Below are 17,932 nucleotides of genomic sequence, written 5' to 3'. Positions count from 1 at the left end.
AGAGGTCCGTCAAGGCTAAGACAGGCCCTTGGGATTCCTGTGAGAGTTTGGAGGGAGAAATGGGGACTTTTTGGAGCTTGAAATGGGGACTGCAAGGACCATTTAGTCAGTACAGCAACTCCTGGGTATCAGTGTGTCCTTTTCATTTAACAAAACAGGAGGCCCTCGGAGGGGAAGGATGCTAACCCCCAACACACAAGGTACCACTCCATTATTCTGCAAAAGGGGGGCTCAAACTGGTCAAGAGAAGCAACTAAAATCCAGGGACATTGATCTCTGGGAGCTGAGCGGATGGGCCCGAACAAGGTAAATTTAAGCAAAGAGGGAGGCTGTGTGGGTATAAGGCTCGCGTAGCCAAGATCTCAAAGCTGAGAGACCGAGGTGAAAGGGTTCTTGTGCAAGGACTTGTGGAGAGGTGTGGGGGTGGGGCGGGTCAGACAGAGAGCGAATAGTGGAGAACATTTACCCTGTTCACTTGGGAAGCCTGGAGCAAGCTGAACGCATCCAGGAAAGAGAAGATTTTTAACGTCGGCAGATCAGGCAGTTGGAGCGCCATCTTGCATGGCCTGAGCCTACATCCAGTCTCCTTTCTCCTCCCCAGTTGCTCTGAATTTAAAGGCCTGGCCCAAGTCTGCAGCAACTCGGGAGGATTTCCACCTGCAGCTCATCTGGCTCTGATGGAAACAGCCTGCAGGTGCGTGCACTCGCAGGGAGGTGGCCCTCCACTTCGGCCTCCTCCGGGACCAGATCCATGAGCTGAGGGCATCCCTCCCTGCACTCGCCTGTTCATTGTGTTCATTGTGTCAACGTGTTCGACACCTTTTTTCTTTTGCACTGTGAACTGAAAGTGCAGGATCCGGGGCAGCTCTAGGTGCTGATGAACTTGTCAAGACTCTCTAGGAAATTTTGACTGACACCCTCCAAGTTCCAAATCACTGGGGTAGGGGATCAGGTTGGCACGTTTATATGTCTATTTTGAGACATCGAATCTGACCAGCACAGCCTATCTCCCAGCACCAACACAGCCCCTGGGTTTCTACCTTTGTGCATTTCACTTTCCAGAGGAAGGAGAAAGCATGGGCCACAGAGGCCTGTGCTAAGGGCACAGGGCTTATCTGAGATGGCTCTCACAGGTGGTGCCTTTCTCTTGTGACCCAATACTTTTCTTCCAAGAACTTAACAACTGATTTTTTTTTTAATTTTTTAAGTTTATGTATTTATTAAAAAAATTTTTAATGTTTATTTATTTTTGACAAAGAGAGAGAGAGACAAGTGTGAGTGGGGGAGGGGAAGAGAGAGAGGGAGACAAAGAATCCAAAGCAGGGCGCAGGCTCTGAGCTGTCAGCACAGGGCCCAATAAAGGGCTTGAACCCACAAACCGTGAGATCATGACCTGAGCCAAAGTCAGATGCTCAACCGATTGAGCCACCCAGGTGCCCCTTAAGTTTATTTATTTTGAGAGAGAGACAGAGTATGAAGGGGATAGAGGCAGAGAGAGGGGAGAGAGAGAATCCTAAGCAGGTTCCACACTGTCAGCACAGAGCCAGACATGGGGCTTGCACTCATGAAGTGTGAGATCACGACCTGAGCCAAAACCAAGAGTCAGATGCTTTACCAACTGAGCCACCCAGGCGTCCCTGATTCCAGTATTTTCTATGAGTTCCTGTCTGAGGCTCAACGGTGATGACCCCTGTAAACTGGGTCAGGCTGCCTCCGCCTGACCCACAGTAGTGGTCCTCAGCAGCACCATTTTTCCTGCAATGATATCTACTCTATTATCCAAAACTAGACTGGGCTTTCCTTTTTCTTTTTTTAAATTAAAAAAAAATTGTTTTAATGTTTATTTTTGAGAAAGAGAGAGTGAGTAAAAGAGAGAGAGAGTGAGCAGGGGAGGGGCACAGAGAGAGGGAGACACAGAATCTGAATCAGGTTTCAGGTTCTGAGCTGTCATCACAGAGCCCGACATGGGGCTCAAACTCATGAACCTCAAGATCATGACCTGAGCTGAAGTTTGTGGCTTAACCAACTGAACCACCCAGGTGCCCTCAGACTGGGCTTTTCTGGGATAAATGTCCTCTTCCTCAGAATTTGCATTGGGAAACTTCACACTGACAGGCCGATAAAGTACAAACCTCACAACTATGGGGAGACATATTTTTCGTTCTGTTGAATTAGGTTCATAGGAAACTGGTTTGAAGAGAATGTGGTTTGAAGAGAAATAAACTGTTATAAAGAAAAAAAAATAAAAAATCCCAGGGGCGCCTGGGTGGCGCAGTCGGTTGAGCGTCCGACTTCAGCCAGGTCACGATCTCGCGGTCCGCGAGTTCGAGCCCCGCGTCGGGCTCTGGGCTGATGGCTCAGAGCCTGGAGCCTGTTTCCGATTCTGTGTCTCCCTCTCTCTCTGCCCCTCCCCCGTTCATGCTCTGTCTCTCTCTGTCCCAAAAATAAATAAACGTTGAAAAAAAAAATTAAAAAAAAAAAAAAGAAAAAAAAATCCTGGTTTCAAGAGAGATAAAGGGAGTCTTACAATATCTTTCATATCAATAATTCATTCAAGTCCCTTCTAAGTCAGTTTCCCTGAACTATGCCATTTTACTAATTATAAAATTAAAACACAATCTTTGGGGGTATCTGGGTGGCTCAGTCTGCTAAGCAGTCTGCTAAGTCACGGTCTCAAGGTTCATGAGTTCGAGCTCCACATCAGGCTCTGTGCTAACAGCTCAGAGCCTGGAGCCTACTTTGGTCTCTGTGTCTCCCTCTCTCTCTGCCCCTCCCCCTCTCATGCTCTGTCTCTCTCTCTTTCTCTCTCAAAAACGAATAAACATTAAAAATAAATAAAATACAATCTGTGTTTTGGTTTGCTGAATTCAAGTGAATGAACAAGCTCTTGACTATTCACTACCTTAATACCCACAAAAAAATGTGTGTTCAAATTTATTAGACCTTGATATACATCCTAAATTGTCTTCAAATATATTCATGTTTGGACAAATAACACCTGGGACTGCACACTTGCCAGCCTGAAATAAAAAACAAGTGTTGTCAAGGATGTGGAGAAAAAGGAACCCTTGTGTCCTGTTGGTGGGAATGCAAACTGTGGAAAATAGTATGGAGGTTCCTCAAAAAATTAAAAATAGGACGATCTTATGATTTACTAATTCCACTAATAGGTATTTACCCAAAGAAAACAAAAACACTAATCTGAAAAGATATATGCACCCCTATGTTTATTATGGCATTATTTACAATAGCCGAGATATGGAAGCAGCCCAAGTGTCCAGCCATAGACAAATGGATAAAGAAGATATGGTATATAAGATGTATATACAATGGAATATTACCTGACCTTAAAAAAAAAAAATGAAATTTTGCCATTTGCAACAACATGGATGGATCTAGAGAGTATAATGCTAAGTGAAATAAGTCAGAGAGAAAAACAAATACCATATGATTTCACTCATATGTGGAATTTTAAGAAACAGATGAAAAAAGGGGGAGAGATGGGGCGCCTGGGTGGCGCAGTCGGCTAAGCATCCGACTTCAGCCAGGTCACGATCTCGTGGTCCGGGAGTTCGAGCCCCGTGTCAGGCTCTGGGCTGATGGCTCAGAGCCTGGAGCCTGTTTCCGATTCTGTGTCTCCCTCTCTCTCTGCCCCTCCCCCGTTCATGCTCTGTCTCTCTCTGTCCCAAAAATAAATAAACGTTCAAAAAAAAAAAAAAAAGGGGGGAGAGATACAAAAAACAGACTCTCAAATATAGAGAACAAACTGGTGGTTACCAGAGGGGAGGGAGGGGACGGGTGAAATAGGCAAAGAGGAGCAAGTGTACTTACTGAGTACTGAGTAACATATGAAATAGTTGAATGCCTTTAATGTACATCTGAAACTAATATAACACTGTATGTTAATTATACTGGCATTTTTTAAAGCCTCAAATTCAGAGAATTCCTAAAGCAAAACAAAAACAAAATAAATAAATATCTACAACACTTGTGGAAAAATCTTAAGTTTCCCAGTGTAAACACTATAAATATATAGTGTAAATAAATATAGGGTATAGTATACATAACTACACAAATGGTTTGAATACACTTATAGTCAAATAGATGTGCCCAAAAGCACTCCATTCTAATATCTCCTTTGTCTAACCCTCTCTAAAATTTTATTTTTATTTTATTATTTTTTTATTGTTTATTTATTTTGAGAGAGAAGGAGAGTGCTCACGAGTGGGGGAGGAGCAGAGAAAGAGAATCCGAAGCAGGCTCCGTGCTGTCAGCATGAAGCCCATATGGGGCTCAAACTCACAAACCATGAGATCATGACCTGAGCTAAAACCAAGAGTCTGACACTTAACTGACTGAGCCACCCAGGCGCCCCCCTACCGCCTCTAAAATTTTAAAAGCCTCTCAGTGTGAAATCAATAAAAGGACAAAATACACAAAAAACAAAACAGCACGTGGGACTGGAGTTGGGTGACAAGCCTCCTTCCAGTTCTAATGGTCCAGGACATTGAATGTTAGAACTGATTTTTGGGTTGCTGCCTGCCCATACCCTCTGTAAGGTGGGAATGGTGATTTCAAACTGACTCTGTCTCAGGATCTCTCTCTCTCTCTCTCTCTCTCTCTCTCTCTCTCTCTCTGTGTTTCTTATTCTCTCTCTGATTAGGCATTCCTGCAATTTCTTCAGGGTTCTTCATTCTACCTGCATCCAGCCTATGGGTCCCTGTGTCCGTATAACAAATTTGCAGTAAAAGGACGTTGTAAGCATGCAAGGCACTCTCCGTTTGTCCCTCCACTTCCCCCGCCCCCCATCATGTAAATCACTTATCTTCGTTTCATTAAGGTCTTGTTCTTTTGTTTGGAACACATCCTTCTGTGTCTTTACTCTTCCTAGACTCTCTGTGTTGGTTTCTATGCATTAGAGAAAACAGCTACCTCTCCCGGTCTTGGCTTGGTGTAGGATTAACCTTATCAGCCAACCCTGCCCTATCTCTTGGTTGTCTCTCAAACCTTGGTGATTGTCCAAGTAGCCTGTTTTATTTTTAGTGGCTCCTAGTAGTTGAGGGTGTGCCAGGACCTGTCAGTGTCCCGAAGGGGAGGATCTCAGTCAGCATCTAGATTCAGGCTGATTGGAAGCCTGACCCTCAGGCAGCAGCTTTTAAACATGTACAAATATACCTCTTTCAGGGGAAGATGGGTCTTTCTGTCTGCTTCCTCTGGGTTGAGCCCTGGGGTGACAGCCAGGGGAGAACTGTTTATTTCTCTGATCCTGTCCTGTTGAACCTGTGAACATAAGCCCCACTGGCCACCAGAGCCAGACTATCAAGAGATGTGTCCTCCGGGCAGTAGATACAAAAGCCAGGGCACTGGACACATGCAAAATCTGATTCTATTTCCTTCCGAAGAAGGAAACATTGAAGCTCAGAATGCCGAGGTATGTTGAATATTCAGCCTCCCGATTCTGATGGTACAAGCAACCCGGATCTGGGGCTTCTTTGGGGTAGAATCTCTTTCCTCCCTTAGCCAAGCCAGCATTTCTCTGCCCAAGAAATAGTGAATTAACCTAGTTAACACTGCAGTTGTATAACTAACACCATAATGAACATACAGAACAGTTTCATTACTGTCCCAAATTCCCCGGTGCCCCCCAGAGCTGACTTTTGATAAACAAGTTTTTTTTTTTAATTTTTAATTTTTTTAAATGTTTTTATTTGAAGGAGAGAGAGAGAGAGAGAGAGACAGAGCATGAGCAGGGGAGGAGCAGAGAGAGAGGGAGACACAGAATTTGAAGCAGGCTCCAGGCTCTAAGCTGTCAGCACAGAGCCCGATGCGGGGCTCGAACTCACAAACTGTGAGATCATGACCTGAGCCAAAGTCGGATGCTTAACCGACTGAACCACCCAGGCGCCCCTTTAACTTTTTAATTAAAAAATTTTTTTTAGTGTTTATTTTTTGAGAGAGAGAGATAGTGCAAGTGGGGGAGGGGTAGAGAGAGAGGGAGAGAGAGAGAATCCCAAACAGGCTCCGCACCATCAGCACAGAGCTCGAAGTAGGGCTCGAACTCATGAACCACGACATCATGACCTGAGCCGAAATCAAGAGTTGGACACCTAACTGGCTGAGCCACTCAGGTGTCCCAATAAACAAGTTCTTAATGAAGCCTAATTTATCAATTTTTTCTTTAATGAACTATATTTTTCCTTTTCCAGGTAGATTTGCCTACCACAAAGTTACTTTTTGCTAGAATCTTTATTGTTCTGACCTTTCATATTTAAATCTGGGATTCATTGTGAATTAATTTTTCTGTATGGACTCCATCTGACATAGCACCAAGGGTAGAAAAGGTGACTCTTTCTCTGTTACAGTTCACGGACATCTTTGTCGAAAATCAGGTGATCATCATATATGTTGGTCTATTTGTGGATTCAGTATTATGTTCCATTGATCTATTTAAGTAATAAATTTATTCCCTTCCTCATGGAGACAGGGGGAAGATTATCCTAATCAGATAGGGGACTGAGAGGACAGGAGGCAGGTTTGCAGTATTTTAAGGTTCCATCTACTTCTGGATCACCTGGATGTGATTTCTGGTGTGCACCTTGAGATGTCCCAGCTAAAAGTGTAGTGCATTTATAAGGGTCTCTATGCTTTGTTGGGTCTTGAAATTTGATGTTTTCCTTTTTAGCCCTGAGAGACTGTGGGATATTTTAGAGGCTTTCTGTCCAACTTTTTTTTTTTAATGTTTATCATTTTTGAAAGACAGAGAGAGAGCGCAAGCCAGGGTGGGGCAGAGAAAGAGGGAGACACAGAATCCGAACCAGGCTCCAGGCTCTGAGCTGTCAGCACAGAGCCCGACGTGGGCTCGAACGCACAAACCGTGAGATCATGACCTAAGCCGAAACCAGACATTTAACTGACTGAGCCACCTAGGTGACCCAAGCTTCTGTCCAACTTCTTATTCCCCTACTCAGTGCAGTGCAAGAATTTGGCAAACGCCTCCAGAGAAAGGAGAAACCAAGTCATACGTTGGAGTCTCATCCTCCTTCCTCCTTTCCCTGGAATATTGGCCACCTGAATCCTGGCTTCCATGCCATCCACAAATTTCAATCTGCCACTTCATTTGCTTACTCCTCTGACCCTTAGCAACAATTCTACCCAGATCTCTGTGTGCCTGGGTTTTCAGGCTCCCTCACGCTATTATCAACAGTCCAGCGTCAATAGGCAAAAATTAGATAAAGAATTTTAGCTCCCACTCTGGTCCACTTCCTTTTGACATCTGCCCACTCAAATCCTAGTTACCTAGGCAGCTCTCTGATGATGTCATATAAATTCATTTCTTAAAATCTTATTTCCCTTTTAATCTGGTTTTCATGGGAGCATGAGTTTTCCACCAACCATTCCATCATCGCCAGAAAAGGATGTCTGGGTTCCTGGTTTAAATGATGTCTATATACTGATGACTCCTCTATTTATATATCTGTCCCAGGCATCTAATGTGAGTTTAAAACTGTGTAACCTGTTGTCTCCTTAACATTTGTACTTGATGTTTAAAAGGCATCTCCAACTTCCTGTTTAAAACCATATTCTTTCTGGTCCCACGGATGTACATTTCCTGTGTCCCCGTGCATAGTGAATGCCCCTTGCATTCTATTCTCTTGCTCAGGCCAAAAATCTCAAAGTTTTTCTTGACTTCTGTTTGCTTGTGACCCTCATCTTCCCTTGTAGTACCCCATCTCTGCCTTCACATCTCAGCTCAAATATTACCTCCACATAAAGTTTTTCCTAAAATAAAAAAAAAAATTCCCTAAAATAACACTTTCCATCAAGTGTGGCCCCTTAAAAAAAAGTCTTTCTTAGAAGTTGTGGTTTATATATACAATGGAATACTACATGGCAACGAGAAAGAATGAAATATGGCCTTTTGTAGCAACGTGGATGGAACCGGAGAGTGTTATGCTAAGTGAAATAAGTCATACAGAGAAAGACAGATACCATGTTTTCACTCTTATGTGGATCCTGAGAAACTTAACAGAAGACCATGGGGGAGGGGAAGGGAAAAAAAAAGGTTATAGAAGGAGGGAGCCAAAACATAAGAGACTCTTAAAAACTGAGAACAAACTGAGGGTTGGTGGGGGTTGGGAGGGAGGGGAGGGTGTGTGATGGGTATTGAGGAGGGGACCTGTTGGGATGAGCTTTGGGTGTTGTATGGAAACCAATTTGACAATAAATTTCATATTTAAAAAAATCTTTCTTAAAGTTTATTTATTTATTTTGAAAGAGAGAGGGAGAGGGAGAGGGCGTGTTCGTGAGTGGGAGGGGGCAGAGAGAGGGAGAGGTTCTGCACTGAGCCCAACGTGTGACTCGAATTCACAAACTGTGAGATCATGACCTGAGGTGAAATCAAGATTTGGATGCTCAACCGGCCGAGACACCCAGTTGCCCAAGTATGGCCCTTTTTGCTATTTTGTCTTCATACTTTTAACAGCACCTGTAATTCACTTTTAAATAAATTATTAGGTACATTTATTTGCTTATCTGTTTATTGTGTCTCTCCCTCAACAGAATATAATTTCTTGGATCAAAGGAATCTGTCTCTGACTCACTTTTGAATCAACCAAGTCCAGGCTTGTTTCTGGAAACAGGAGATTTAATTATAATCCAATGAATGAAGGAATGGCTGGATATATTTTAAGCTGATGGGAACAGCGAGTACCCTGATGCCACAGTCGCTAACAACCATGGCTGACATGGAAGGGCTCCTGCTTGATGTAAGGACAAACACAAATGAGAGATGAGACTTAATTTTCCCTGTTGAAAACGAAGGAAAAGATTTCCTTCCTTTCCCTTTTTACCAGAGCATTAACTTTGGAAATTTGGCAACTGTATGTCCTTTCTCTGTCTCTTTGAAGTGTATAAAATCTTTTTAGAGGTTAAATGAGACCCTTGCCAGAGTACCCTTACCATGACGGGCACTGAGTAATGTATAGAATTATTGAATCACTATATCGTACACCTGAAACTCATACAACACTGCATGTTAAGTATACTGGAAAACAACAAACAAATAAGATTCTTTCCAGCTTTAGGACCCAGGTAGGTCTTTATGACCAAGGTAGGTCTTTCTCAAGAACCTGGGAGCCAGGTCTTTGAAATGTAAACATCCAGGGAGATAGTACCCCTATCTCGCAGTTTCTGTGGGAGGGCAGGAGCCTAACTTCGGTGGGTACCTTGCTCCCAGTTGAAAAAGTATCTCCTTTCATGAAGAGTTTATTTTTCCTTTGTATGAAACCAATGAACCAACACAGATGTTTACCCCATTACCAGGTGAACTTAGGGTGAACCATGTAATAAATGGTGCTGTCATGTCTTCTTGCTGGATGACTAGTCATTTATTGTCTATCTTGAGAACATGTATGCAATGGGTATCTGCTGGGCCACATCAAAGGGTGAGACTTCTTTCTGTCTTTGTAATCTCTTCATGGATTGCCTGTGATCCACACCACATTCTTTCTGGCTTGATACTTATTCAACAATAAAATTCTCTTTTCCTTCTAAATTTTTTTTTCATGTTTATTTTTGAGAGAGAGACAGACAGACAGAGTGTGAGTAGGCAAGGGGTGGAGAGAGAGGGAGACACAGAATCCGAAGCGGGCTCCAGGCTCCCAGCTGTCAGCACAGAGCCCGACACGGGGCTTGAGCTTACAAGCTGTGAGATCATGACCTGAGCTGAAGTCAGACGCCCAACTGACTGAGCCACCCAGGTGCCCCTCTTTTTCTTCTACCTTTGTGGAGAGGCTTCCTGGGTTGGGAGATTTTTTTTTTTTTTTAGATTTTTATTTTAAGTAATCTCTATATCAAACTCAACCCCAAGAGCAAGACTGCATGCTCCACCGACTGAGCCAGCCAAATCTGCCCCTGGGAGATTTTGTTTTTAATTACACTTCTCTGATGCTGACAAAGGTGGGGGGAAATTACTTCTTGTGAGGATATGTGCATTTTAGACATATTCCAAACACGCTTGTTTGTCTCTGAAGCAATGAGCCAAAGGGCAAGATAAACATCAACACATCCAACCTAAATGAAGAATGAAGTAACAATTACAGATCCAGATACTTACGTGGGAAGACATTTGGTCATGTTGCATATTTTCCCATCCTTTCATGAGAATAAATACAGGAGAATTAGATATTTCTGCTCAAAGAATAAGACAAAATATTCAAGAATATAAAATACATATTGCCACGCAATCCCAGCCTATTTCCTATCTTTTTCTGAACAGATCGACATTTTTCAGAAAAATATTTGATAAGCACATGGAGTTCAAGATGAGGCCTCCATGGGACTTTCTCAACTGTCAGTTACTGAACAGCCTTATAAAGAAAACAGACTTTTACTGTTCTAGGGGAAGGTATGCAAATTAGGGAAGTGCTTAATTATAGATGACTGGTAAAAATTTGAATGCTAATGAGTAGTTGTTTCTGGGGAGAGAAAGAGAAAAGTCTAGTCTGGTAAAAAATGGGTATGATTATCTATGCCTCCTTGTATGGGGGGGGGGGCTCCTTTACAGGGAGACTTTGTAGCTCTGCCCATCAAGATGGGCCAGTTTCTCTGGACTTTGTGACTTTCTTTGCCCAGCAGTCACCCTCAGGATGAGGTGTGACAGTCCATGGGCCCTCAGATGAGCAAGGGGAAGTGATCCCTCTAAATTATGGAAGGGGAAGATGGTTTTGCCATATTCCTCCATATAGCATCTACTCTGCTGTTGAAATTTGATTTCAATGTTTTTCTGGTGGAAAAGTCTGCCCATCCATAGCAAACTGGTATTTAAAACATCTTTTGGAGGTACCTATGATTTTCCAAGGTCTTTTTTTTTCTAATATCAGCCTTTAAAAAATTATAATTCTACTTTATGATTGATATACTTTCTCTCATACAGAAAGAGACATGTAATTTAGGAAAACCTGTAATTTCTCTCTATAATTAGATGTTTCAGTCTATCTCAATTTGGTCAGCTTCACCTTCCTAGTGAAAGAAAATCAGCAGCTCTTAAACCATGCAAGTGTAAATGCCCATGGCTAACGTATATGATCTCATAATCTTAAAGTGTCCTGTTAAACACTTTCCAATGAGAAAATATCTTTTCCGGGGCGCCTGGGTGGCGCAGTCGGTTGAGCGTCCGACATCAGCCAGGTCACGATCTCGCGGTCCGTGAGTTCGAGCCCCGCGTCGGGCTCTGGGCTGATAGCTCAGAGCCTGGAGCCTGTTTCCATTCTGTGTCTCCCTCTCTCTCTGCCCCTCCCCCGTTCATGCTCTGTCTCTCTCTGTCCCAAAAAATAAATAAACGTTGAAAAAAAAAATTTAAAAAAAAAAAAAAAAAAGAAAAGAAAATATCTTTTCCTAAAATTAATAAGGGTTTGGAGAAAATATGATTCTCTGAACTTGCTCTAAGCAGCGTGGCAAGTTTCTTAGGTCCCCAATAAGAGGAATAGAGTAGTTCTACTGATGGTCCTTTTGGAGATGGAACCTCTGGTTCTTTTACTAGATTGCATTGAGGGGCACCTGAATGGCTCAGTCAGTTAAGCGTCTGACTTCAGCTCAGGTCATGATCTCACAGTCTGCGAGCTGGAGCCCCACGTTGTGCTGACAGCTCAGAGCCTGGAGCCTGCTTCGGATTCTGTCCCCCTCTCTCTCTGCCTCTGCCCCCCCCCCACTTGCACTCTGTCTCTGTCTCTCTCTCAAAAATAAACATTAAAAAAATTTTAGATTGCATTGAGCTATGTATCATACACGCCTGTTGCCCCTTTTACACCCCCTGGGCCCACCCAAGTTCACCTGCAACTATAAAGATAAAGCAAGAGGACTTCCCAATGTGCTATCATCTTTACACATCCCAGGTATGGGCATCTTTTCTCTGCCTGAGGCTTTCTAGTACCTGAGGGGTCCTTGCATGGCTGCACAGACAGCTATCAGGGATACAGGAGTAAAAGCTTCTGAGGGTAGTCCTCACACACTGGGGCACGGGAGTTGGTGGGTAAATGTTTCAGCCTCACACACTGACCTGGGATGCTTCTGAGTTTGCTCTACACAGCTTCTCAGAGATTCTCTCATTGGGAGACAGCACAGACCTGCTCAGGAAAGCCACAGTGGATGACTTTTCTATCTTCCTGGTCTCGTTTTCCCCTGATTCCTCATCCTCCTCCCCCTGCCCCTCACCGGGTACCATCTTCAAAATAAAGCATGCCATTTAACTCCTAGTCTCAGGATCTTTGGGGGAGAAGCAATTCTGAGACTATTGGTATAGCAACTGGTCAAGTGTCAGTCAGATGACAGTGAGGACTGTTTTGCTAGTGTTAAGTGCCATGTTGGTAAAGACGTGGTGGATGGGATGAGGTACAGATGGAAAGTGAAACACTAATTTATGCATTAGCTCTAGAATTTGAACTGTATGTGGGGAAAGTGATTGGAAGGTCCTAGAGTTGGGTGTTTGGCTGATCATAACCTAAGGACATGCTGTGAGAACCAACATCCTGCCATGACAGCATTTGAACAGATCTTTCTTTTCTTTCTTTCTTTCTTTCTTTCTTTCTTTCTTTCTTTCTTTCTTTATGTTTGTTTATTTTTGAGAGACAGAGAGAGAGACAGAGAATGAGCCAGGGAGGGACAGAGAGAAAGAGACACAGAATCTGAAGTAGGCTCCAGGCTCTGAGCTATCAGCACACAGCCCACCATGGGGCTCGAACTTACAAGCTGTGAGATCATGACCTGAGCCAAAGTCGGACGCTTAACCAACTGAGTCACCCAAGGGCCCCCAGATGCTCATTTCTTGTAGCAAGAAGGCAAACTGCTAAGATTAAGGCCAGGATTTAATTACAAGGGCAGTGGAGTTAAAAGGATGTCAATGCACAGAACTTCCAGGTCTTCTCTGCTAAATTAGGACATTAAAGCTGATGGAGTAAGACCGGATCTTCCTGAGACCACTGAACCCTTAGATTCCCCTAAAAACCCTCTGGGTCTACAGAAGTAATTGCCTTACCTTTGTGAGAGGAGAGCAGGCTCCCACTATCCTGTGGCCGTACAAAGGCCTCCTGAAGTGGCTGCCCCACAAGAGGATGTCTGCCCAACTCCAGTTCCACTCATGCCCCCTTCGTGGCCTCTAGGCCAGGAACTAAGTTCAGGTCTCAGCAGAGCCCTGGTGAGGAAAGAGCTGATTTACCAAATGAGCTGTGTGCTGTGTTGTCATTTGTATTGTCTCATCTGTATTGTCGGGCACTGGGGAAGTGGTGCAGAAGTGGACTGTGAGGGTTTTCACCTGCTGGAGAAAAGGCTGGGCACAGAAGTACTTCTTGATGTGAGGGCACTCGCAATAGCTCAGGATTTGACATCGTGTAAAGACATATGACATTGGCTCTTGACCCCACTGGGAGAGCTCTTTGGAGATTTGACACGAGGATGCCACGGTAAATGAGTCGGAAATGCTGGAATTGCCTTGGCAAATAGTGAGGGTAAGAGTTTCAGTAAAGGGATGTATAAGAATTGAATTATTAGGGGTGCCTGGCTGGCTCAGTCAGAAGAGCACGTGACTCTAGCCCCATGTTGGGTGTAGAGATTACTTAAATAAATACAACTTTAAAAGAATGAATTGAATTATTATGTGATTACAGAGAACCCACTAGAATGGTCCTGGAGCTGATTATGATTACTATAACCCAGCTGAGTATCGTCCTGGAGAGGGACCAGAGGTCACGTCTCTCACAAAAGCAAACCAGAATGCATGAGTCAGATAGGCACCAACATCACTGAGAAGCTCAGTGGCAAGATTTTGTCCTCTGAAGGTCCTGGTGAGGACAGGAAAGTGGCTACAGAAGTGGGCTCCCTAGCATCAGTGGGGACGATAGGATTCCATACAACAGGAGCCAGATGGTCACAGCTCACTGTCAGAAGCCAGATGGGTGTGAACACTGTGAGAGGAAACAAGTCTGGCGTTGCCACCTGGGGGCCTCGATCCACAAGGATTTGTGTCAATGACAAAAAGGTATGAGATAGGACGGGCAGCCATTGATGGCACTGCTTACCTTCTACAGACGAAATGATAAAGAATGGGATTGCAGAAGACTCAAGTCAGCAACTAAGCCGAAAACTGTGAGCCCTTACACAATTTTGATATCTAAACCAGATCACAGAGTCCATTGCTTGAATGGGGACCTGGGTGTCCTTGAGAATGGAACCAACAGAGCCTCTGCAAGTATCAAAAACGTATATTCGCCTAGCCTTTTGCCAATGTGACTGACCTATGACCATGGACCCAAGTAATTCTACAATGGGGAAAGAGGGACACCCAGGTATACTGAGGGCTGTTGGATATAGACAATGAGCTTGCCCTATTATCAGGGTAACATAATAGGTATAAATTTCCAGTTACAAACTGAATAAGTCATGGGGATAAAAAGAACAGCGTACGGAATACAGTCAATAATGTCGTATTAACTTTGCATGGTGACAGATGATAGCTACATTTGTGGTGAGCATTTCCTAAGTATAAAATTGTCAAATCACCACATTGTACACCTGAAACTAACATATTATATGCCAACTACACTTCAATTTAAAAAAAAAAAAGAAAAATCAATCACAGCCCTCGTGTTAAACTGAGGCATATGGAAACCAAATGATACACAGCTCAAGTCCATCTTATACTGGATCCGATGGTTCTGTGAATTTACCTCATGGTCATTTCTCTGGTCTGTGACTGATTGGCTACACCTGGCTGCTGGCAGAGCCCACATGCCGGCTCTATGGCCTGGAAAGTAAAATTCACTGTGGTAGGAAGAGCCAAGTGAGTGCTCCTGAAACTGCCTTGACTCATCAAAAGTAGAGCAGAGCTGTTCTGCATCCAGTAGAATCGCGGCCTCAAAGACAAAGGGAATGCAGTCACCACCACAGCCCAAAATATGGCTGTTGCAGAAACAAGATGGATCATGGCAGATGAGTCACCTACTGCAAAGCTAACCATGTGGTCATTCCATGGGCAGCAGCTATGGAGATGTGTTAACTATAAGGAACAGATTGACACAAACTCTGGCATGTGGCTCTGGGCAAAGAGAGAGAGAGACAGAGGATCTGAAGAGGGGTCTGCACCGACAGCAGAGAGTCCTATGCGGGGGTTCGAACTCACGAACCGTGAGATCATGACCTGAGCCGAAGTTGGACGCTTAACCGACTGAGCCACCCAGGCGCCCCTCCTCCTTCTTTTCATATCTGAATATTTCACAGGGCTGTCTGCACAACAGCATTTGCCTCCATTCTTAGATCCTTCAGAACTACAGTTCCACGAAGGCTGTTCAGCCCCGCAACTTCCTTCACGTTTAGTTCAGGAGCCGCTTCAGTGTAGTTACGTTGATTTTCCTCTCAACAGTTTTGGACTTAATCAAACATTACCTCTTTGTTAAAATGACATTAGTGGGGGGAAAAGGGGGTTCTTATTCTTCCTCCTCGGCAGTCCCGTTATACGCTATTTTTCTGGTATCTCTATTTCACCCTTTATATCATAAATGCCTGGGTATCTAAAATTTGTGAAAAAAAAAAGCATATGGAATTACTCATTCAGGGAAATTGGCCCCTCAAAGGAACCATAATTCCCTCTGGAAAGTGGAATTAGATTCTCTACACTCATTTATTGCATCGGAGGATATCTGCTTCCTGTCGCTCTGGAATCACACGTAACTGACTGAGCCACCCAGGAGCCCCTTATTTTGTTTTAAAAGACAATTATCACTCATTTGTGAATGTTTTACTTGGTTTCTTTTTTGTTTGTTTGCTTTTTTGTTTCAAGTTTTTACTTAAATTCCAGTTAGTTAATATACAGTGTAATATTAGTTTCAGGTGTAGAATTTAGTGATTCATCACTTACATATGACATCCAGGGCTCATCACAGCCAGTGCCCTCCTTAGTACCCATCACCCATTTAACCCATCCCCCTGCCCACCTCCCCTCCTCAGTTTGTTCTGTATAACTAAGAATCTGTTTTATGGTTTGCCTCTCTCTCTCTTTTTCCCCCATGTGCATTTGTTTTGTCTCTTAAATTCCACATATGAGTGAAATCATATGGATTTGTCTTTCTCTGACTGACTTATTTCACTTAGCATAATAGTCCTTAGCTCCATCCAGTCATTGTAAATGGCAAGATTTCATTCTTTTTCATGGCTGAGTAATATTCCATTTTATATGTATACCACATCTTCTTTATCCATTCACTGTTCATTCCTCCCTTTTTTCTCTCCTCACATTGGCTAAATCAGAAGAATAATTTTAAAAATTGCAGTGGTAATTGTCATTTAAGATTTGTTTCAGCCTAAAAGTTAAATTGTTTCTTTGTTTTATCATTCTATGATCATAGGATCTATGTGGTTTAGGAATAAACACAGTTTAGTTCTGGGTTATTACATTATTAATATTCAACTGAATATAATTTCATAACATCTGTTTTAATCTCTCATGATTCCTTAATAGTGGAATGGGTTTATATTGTAAATTTTGGATATACAAGATAAATTTAAACACACAACAATAATAGAAGAAATAGCATAGTTAACAAAAATAAAGAATTAACAAGCATCTCCCTATATTCATAAGAAACTAACAATATAAAAATATAGTGTTTACCTTATAGTAAAAGACATTTAATTTGACAGATAGTGTAACTGAACAAATGTGACTTAGCTCCTTGGTGACCCACAGACAGCAACTACACGAGGTGGAACTGTCACACAAAGGAAACTTTATTTGCAGCAAAGGACATCAACGGGGAAAAACCTCCAAAGCTCTCACTCCCTGAGCAAGGGTGAATGGGTTTCTTTTCCTTTCTTTCTTTCTTTCTTTCTTTCTTTCTTTCTTTTTAAAACAATTTTTAAAATGTTTTTTTCCATTTATTGTTGAGAGAGGCAGAGACAGAGTGTGAGCGGGGGAGGGGCAGAGAGAGAGGGAGACACAGAATCTGAATCAGGCTCCAGGCTCTGAGCTGTCAGCACAGAGCCTGACGTGGGGCTCGAACCCACGAACCGTGAGATCATGACCTGAGCTGAAGTCGGACTCTTAACCGACTGAGTCACCCAGGCGCCCCTAATGTTAGGATGACTATTTAGAACAGGGATCCCTGTCATTATATGTAGAGGTGGCCATAAAGCAGCACACGGAGTTTAAGGAGTCGTGCTCATCCACACAGTGTAAATGAGGCTTGTACTCCTCCTTGGGCAGGGAGTTTAGTATTATGATGAGGTCAAGGTGACTGTCAGTCACTCCATGGGTTACTCCATGGTCCATCTGTGCAGATGTGAGTCAGGGGTTAAGTTCAAACCGGTCTGAGTGGTCTGGGCAGGCCAGAGCTCCTCACCAGGGCAGTCATTAATTGCTTGAGAGACAGTTCTGGTTTTCACCCCAATGCTATGCCCCTTGGGTCTCTTGCCCAAGTTAAGAGATAAGCTGGAAAGAAGAGTTTAAGAAAAAATGTGGGACAAAGGTTGGTGGGTATAAGCAGGTGAGCAGAAAAGTTCAGGTCTTGGGGTCTATCTTGAGCTTCATCATAGCTTCCTGTATATGTAAACTATTTAAAAACACAGTCCTATTTTACACCACATTTAAAACTGAGCTTAATTATTTAAATTTAAAATATTCAGACAGCTTAAACATTTAAATTAAGAATATAAGGCAATAAAATTTTGCAAATGACTATATCTAAAATTTAGGGGCAGGGACAAGCATATCAAACAAGAATGCAGAAACTATGTAATAATATAATGGAATTACTTGATTAAATACCATGTAAAAATATTTGTGTGATAATATATTCTATAAACACAATTAATACACACAATTAACACATAACTAATTGATCTGGTAAAATGTACTTTGCAGGTTATAAAATTTGATTAGTTACATAGA

At 42.9% G+C, this 17,932-nt stretch overlaps 1 protein-coding gene across 4 annotated transcripts in view; it reads right to left on the bottom strand.

Annotated features, from left to right (window-relative positions):
- The window catches only part of FBXW12 (F-box and WD repeat domain containing 12), a 76,843-nt gene that overhangs the window by 20,990 nt on the left and 37,921 nt on the right, over positions 1-17,932 (bottom strand). The window contains exon 1 of one of the 4 annotated variants that reach the window (XM_043587311.1): positions 467-1,249. The exons of the other annotated variants lie outside the window; for them this stretch is intronic. Coding sequence (XP_043443246.1) covers positions 467-556 — 90 coding nt within the window. The 5' untranslated portion in view covers positions 557-1,249. Of the gene's footprint in view, positions 1-466; positions 1,250-17,932 lie in introns of those variants that run through there. 4 annotated transcript variants of the gene reach the window in all.

The sequence above is a fragment of the Prionailurus bengalensis genome, chromosome A2, assembly GCF_016509475.1.
Source record: "Prionailurus bengalensis isolate Pbe53 chromosome A2, Fcat_Pben_1.1_paternal_pri, whole genome shotgun sequence".
In the NCBI taxonomy this organism is placed as follows: domain Eukaryota; kingdom Metazoa; phylum Chordata; class Mammalia; order Carnivora; family Felidae; genus Prionailurus; species Prionailurus bengalensis.
The sequence above is the reverse complement of the archived record's forward strand: the minus strand, read 5'-3'. Positions and strand labels throughout refer to the sequence as shown.